At 37.9% G+C, this 6,000-nt stretch overlaps 1 protein-coding gene across 1 annotated transcript in view; it reads right to left on the bottom strand.

Annotated features, from left to right (window-relative positions):
• Window positions 1-516: 516 nt before the first annotated feature.
• The window catches only part of LOC148353475 (myelin and lymphocyte protein-like), a 29,607-nt gene continuing 24,123 nt past the window's right edge, over window positions 517-6,000 (bottom strand). The window contains exons 3-4 of the mRNA XM_088351261.1: window positions 5,088-5,210; window positions 517-720 (exon numbers count right to left, since the gene is read on the bottom strand). Coding sequence (XP_088207387.1) covers window positions 646-720; window positions 5,088-5,210 — 198 coding nt within the window. The 3' untranslated portion in view covers window positions 517-645. The remainder of the gene's footprint in view (window positions 721-5,087; window positions 5,211-6,000) is intronic.

The raw sequence follows: 6,000 nt of genomic DNA, 5'->3' as shown, positions 1-6,000 counted from the left end.
AACACTTTGTTTTAGCTTTTGGGAGACCTTCATTTTCCTCTTCACCCCCATTGCTCTCTGCCTGTCTTCTCATCGCCTTGAAATATTGTTGATGGGGTTGCTGGAGGGTTAGCCACACATTTGTCTCCATTACATACTAAATACTAATTTTCTCAGCTATGCATGAGCAAAGTGCGGATGCTTTACCACCGAACGCACACTCTGCCAATGAGGATACTGCTGACCCCTATGCAGTAGAGGTGCAATTGCACTTTATTCTCGGACAGTAAGAAAATGTGAATAAATGTGTTGTGCCCAAAAGAGATCTCTTTTCATCCATGATTATAATTTGTTGGGTATGCTACAAATGATAGAAGCATAGTATTGAAAAACAATGTTAAGTATTTGGGATTGTCATTTTTTATTGCTCCAGCCCGCCTGAAAACATAAGGTCTGCATCTGGCTTCCGGGCCAAACTGAATTTGTCATGCCTGGTGTAACCAACATACAACCAGAAAGCAGCCAAGTGAAAAAAAGCCAGAAAAAAAAGTTTTATTTTTAGAAATTATAAACGCAAGTAAGATAAAAATGTTGCAAGGTTAATTGAAAATTCTAATACAAACATCATCGAAATGTTGGTCATTATGAAGATTGCTGGAGTTCTTTTTAGAAGTGTTTCCACCGCAGGGACGATAAGATGGCGTGAATGAAGTAGAGCAGCGTGGCCATAAAGGCAAACACCTGCAGCAAACAGACAAAATTATACATTACAGGGTTCGTACGGTTGCTTGAAATCCTTTAAAATGGTTGAATTTTTAGTTTTTTTTCAAGGTAAAAAAATGCATGAATTTTGGGTGAAGTGCTTGAAATTGTTGCCATTGCAATTTTGGGGCAGTCTGACTTCATACCATGCAATAAATTAAAAATTTGTTTTAATGCGTGAAAATTATTTCAAGTGCCTTGTTCTGGTGGATTGTCATTGCAGTGTTGACATGTGAAGCCCCCTAGTGGTCACACTCAAGAGGACAGCTCTATTTAGAAAACAGGGTCTTTTGGCTAGGTTCACTGAGAAGAGCCGACTCTTTCGGTTTCCAAACGGCGCCTTAGAATGGTTGTGTTTTTTTTAATGATATAATATCTATAGTAATAAAACATGCACCAAATTTTTCACTAATTATTCATTTCATATGTTTTTGCAGGTGATCCCTGAAAAACACATGTAATATGATTTAGAATATTTACAGATCTACAAAGAAATTGTAAAATACAACACAATTTTAGCTTTGTACACACTGAACATATTCAAAGGCCAACAACACATAATCCCTAAAAAAGCAAAACAATAAAACATGAATTAAAAATGATCCTTTGCGCTCCATAAATGATAAAATGCAAAAAATAACTCTGCAATTTAATTTTAACCAATTTAGACACCAATCCTCTGAAAAACATGCAAAACAGATAAACAAGAATAGTTAAAATAAAAATCAAAAGATCAGCAGTCTCTAAGATTGAATGCGCTCTGCTTAAGGGCAATCTATTTCATTAAAATGAGACCAAATATTTTTTTCGGATTATGTACATACACAGTACTTTCTTTTTTTTCTTCCGTATTGAACTCAATTATTACCCAACCCCTATAGAGCCCCTTTCCCTGTTTGTAAACAAGTGTGACGTATTGAAGCCGCCTGTGCCTTAAAGCAGAATGACAGAATCCATGTCAGTTTATAGCAGCCCATTGACACAAAATGATCGTGGATCAAATATAAAAACAGCTCAAAATTGCACAAAATGAGTGCTAGCAGCAAGAAAGCGACTTTTAGTCATCTAAGTCAACAAAAAACATGCAAAAAATATCAATTAAAATAAGTAAGACAAAAATATGATCATCAGTCTGTAAGATTGAAACATTTAATGCACTCTGCTTTGAAAGAATATCACCTAAACGAGTCCTTGTTTGGCTATTTTTTTCTCTTTTTATATACATACAATATTTTCTTTTTCCTTCTGTATTGAACGTAATTATTACCCAACACCTGTAGAGACCTTTTTGTGTTTGTAAACTAGTGTGACGTATTGAAGCTGCATGTGCCATGTTAAAGCGGAATAGCAGAATTCATGTCAGTTTATAGCCACCCCATTGACAAAAAAGATTGCAGATCATAAATTGGAACAGTGCAAAATAGCTTAAGTATGAGCTAGCAGAAATATAGTGACTTTATTTTAATCATCAATGTCAACAATTTTTTATTGCCACTAGATATCTTCCTCTGAAGGCCCTGTAACAATTGAAAAGTTGGCCTTGAAAGTGCTTGAATTCTGCTATGAAAAAGGTGTACAAACCCTGTTTCTCTACGACTGTTTATTTTACCGGGGAAACTAACTTGAAACTGACAGAACTAGCACACTAATTTAAGCACAAATGATTGAAATCACGGACGGGTGAGGGTCACACATGGTCTGTTGGCTTTTTAGTCCGGCCCGCCTAGCAAAATTACTAAAAATATCATGGTTATGTATATAATGCCAGATAAAGTGCTACTAATAACAACAGTTGTCGATTTTTTGCCACTCTTGTCCCCAGTGTCCCATATATTGCCTTCCTTCCCTTAAAAATATATTTTTAATGAAGCATCAATGTGTACTGTTTAACTTTCAAATTGCTGGCTACATTTTCCTGTGCTTGCACATTTTTAATTACGTATTTACTTATGAAGGTGTACTGTATATTAAATTTCATGCAATAAACCTGAGTTAGCCGTATCGCAGTTTGAGTTTTTAAATTTGTATTACCCATGTTTGTCATGGATCAGACTGGTGAAGACCACATTTGCGTCATGTTAAGAAAGTTTATTTAGGGATGGGGGAAACGGGAGAGGGTCTTGGAATGAAGATAGATATTGAAGTGGAGATGTGGGACTAGGTTTAAGGAAGATGGCTTGAAAATGGAACAAAGAGGGAACTGGTTGGTGAGCACAGACAGACAGGTTCAGCTTTGCAGACAATCTGACGCAGGTAGGCTGTAAGACAGGGCTTTAAATACAGAGCTTGATAGGCAGGGAATTCAGAATAGCTGCTGGTAAACAGACAGGTGGAACTGATCGGGGTGCAGTAACAGCAGGGAGATGATTGGTGCTGGTTCCTGGTAGAGAGGGAGCTCATGACAGAACTCAGGTTTTCGGGGACAAAGAGGCGATCAACGGGGCAAGTACTAGGACCTGTCGTATTATGGAGAGCCTCCTTAACTTTCTCTTCAACCTTCCATGTCAGGGATGCCATGACACAGGGACGAGGTACAATGGGTGCAGGATCCTTAGAGGGCGGGTCATCTTTCTGGAACTGACGAGAGAGGTCAGGAGCGGAGCTGGAGAGTACTGACCGAGGGGATAATGAGGCAGCACGCAGACAGGTTTGATGGCAGTCTACACCCCACTTTTTGATCATTCCGGTCTCCCAATCAAGGTGGGGGTTGTGCCTGCAGAGCCATGGGCAACCCAGGATAAAGGGCTGGCCTGGTAAGTGAAACTGCAAACTGAATAGTTTCCTGATGGCTACAGGGACTGAAACTCGGCTAACGGTGCCAAGCATGTGTCCACCCAACGCCCATGCGAAAACAGGAGATGGGCCAGCTTAAGGTCTATCGTGTTGGCTTCAGAGCCAGAGTCCACCACGGTAGCCAAAGTGTGAGTTGAATCGGCCAGACTGAGCCGAACTTGCAGTTGGGGTTTGTGGATAGAAAGCTGGACAGTCATAAGGCTCAGTTGGACTCCCTTTACATCCAGTGAGCCTGGGCTTCTTCTGCAGACGATCTGATGCAGGTAGGCTCTAAGGCAGGGCTTTAAATACAGAGCTTGAGGGAATTAAGTTTTCTGTATGTAGATTTGTTCCTGAATTTACATTAAAAAAAAACAATTGGACAGGTTTACCACGTTTTCCCTCATGTAGGCTATATCTGATTGAGACAATCAGCAGATACAAACAAATCAAATCAGTCAACCTTTTGTTTTGCTTCCTGCCCGTACCCTCTCCCTAGATTTTCAACCCAAATGAGGCCCACGCCTCAAAATGTCTGCATTCTCCTGATTTAAATGATTGATTTAACAATGTATAAGTATGTTTTCTACTTTTACAACATTTTTGCTTATAAAATTGTTTTATCTGATTTGGGGAACTTTGCTTTTAGATTTCATGTTGGATTTTTTTTTTTTTTATGTTGTATTTCATTAATCCAGGAGCAAACTGATATTTCCAGAAATGAAGAAAAATAGCGTAGTTTTGTGGCAAATTATCCTGTAAAGAGAGGTTCATGCGCCATGTATAAGTGCAATTGATTTGCCTTAAACAGCACATCCTTGACTTATATTTTGAATAAATTGTCATTGAGATGGGTTTTTTCTTCAAAATTTATCTGGTGGATAAAGTGTAGTCTGCAAATACAGCTACAAGAGATGGAGCGTTTCCTATACAATTTAGAGTCTATATGTTTAATTTAATTGTTGAACGCGGATAAATGGCAAACCAAACTATCTTCATGAGCCAGGAAACGGGCACACTTGCTACCTTGTGATGTCTCAAAATAATTTCTTAATAAATGTCAGGAGTGGACATAAACAGTCAATCGAGATCGCATTACTTTCTGATTTGTCTTTTTCCGGTGAAAAATGTTCTGCTACCGCTTAGTGGTCAAAACGTAATTGACATTTTCTACAAAACAAATTGCAGGAGGCAGAACAGTACATCTTTGCAAGTTGGTGCCTAGCTTTGGTGTCATCCTGTGGGGGGCAAAACACTACCCAATAAACCTGTCTGAAGAGAGATGTGTGACACCAGGCTATACTTGCTCAAAGGACACCACAGGAAGTGGTGCCCCTTAAATCCAGGTGGTTAAGAGATCCGTAAACCGTGACCCGAATAACATAGTAACAACATAGTAATAAAATTATAAGTTGCCATTTCAGAAATGTTTATCAAAGTGGGTGCCCTTCGCGCTAATTAGTGACAAAATGTAGCTTGACACTTGAAAAGGTTGGAGAACCCCTGCACCAAAGGAATTCAAATTTAAAAGAAAAAATAATGATAGAAAAGCTAGTATGTGGAAATGATCTGACCACAGCAGCGATGTCAATCTGGTAGATTCTGAAGTTTCCTGATTTCATGAGAAAGGTTAGGAAGGCCAGGTTGACTCCAGCGCTGAGGTAGAACAATGCTGCCAAAGCGTGATAGGCAAAATCCTGGCACACAAAGACACACAACCAGAAAGTTTCACTCTCTATTGTAGTATTTTTATTTTTTTATCAGGCGCAATCAGATCAGTGTCTGCAGCCATGCTATTTAGGGAACAAACAATTGCATACTCACCAAACTTGTGTATTATGCGTCCAACTACTGCTTTTCTCCCCTTAAAAACGCCTACCAATTTTTTTAAAAGATATATTTTATCCCCCAATATATATATATAAATATATGTATATATATATATATATATATATATATATATATATAAAATTTCAAATTTGAACAAAAACAAAAATACTGACTTTTTTTCTACAGCTGCTATATCTTGAAGTTAAATACAAAAAAAAAGATTAAAGAAATAAAGGGGAAAAAAGTAGGGTTTTTGGGGTCCCGTAGCGGCAAAGTAGACAACAAACGTCAGATCCCTAGGCGATCCTCATCTTATGTCAAATAGATAAAGAAAATTTCAAACTACAAGAATTTAAAATTGTGCACTTTTATACAAGTGTTAATTTATTTTTTACTATTATCCAATTTAAGAGTTTTCTTTATAATTAATGAAAGTTGGTTTTAACCTCTAAGAAGGCACTAAATATTACAATATTGGTACTCTTAGGCAGCCATTTATCTCCGTCTTACAGAGTTAAGCCTGCCACCTCTGTCCCATGTGTGTATTTCCAAAAGTCTGAGAGGTCATGAGAAAAAAGAAACAAATATAACCAAATGCTGCTGAGATTTTGTTTTTTAATAAAAATGTGTGAAACACCTATATAACAGTGTCACTAG

This window comes from Urocampus carinirostris, chromosome 13 (assembly GCF_059441175.1).
Source record: "Urocampus carinirostris isolate Australia breed hairy pipefish chromosome 13, RoL_Ucar_1.0, whole genome shotgun sequence".
NCBI classification, from domain to species: Eukaryota; Metazoa; Chordata; class Actinopteri; order Syngnathiformes; family Syngnathidae; genus Urocampus; species Urocampus carinirostris.
This window is presented reverse-complemented; position numbering and strand designations above follow the sequence as displayed.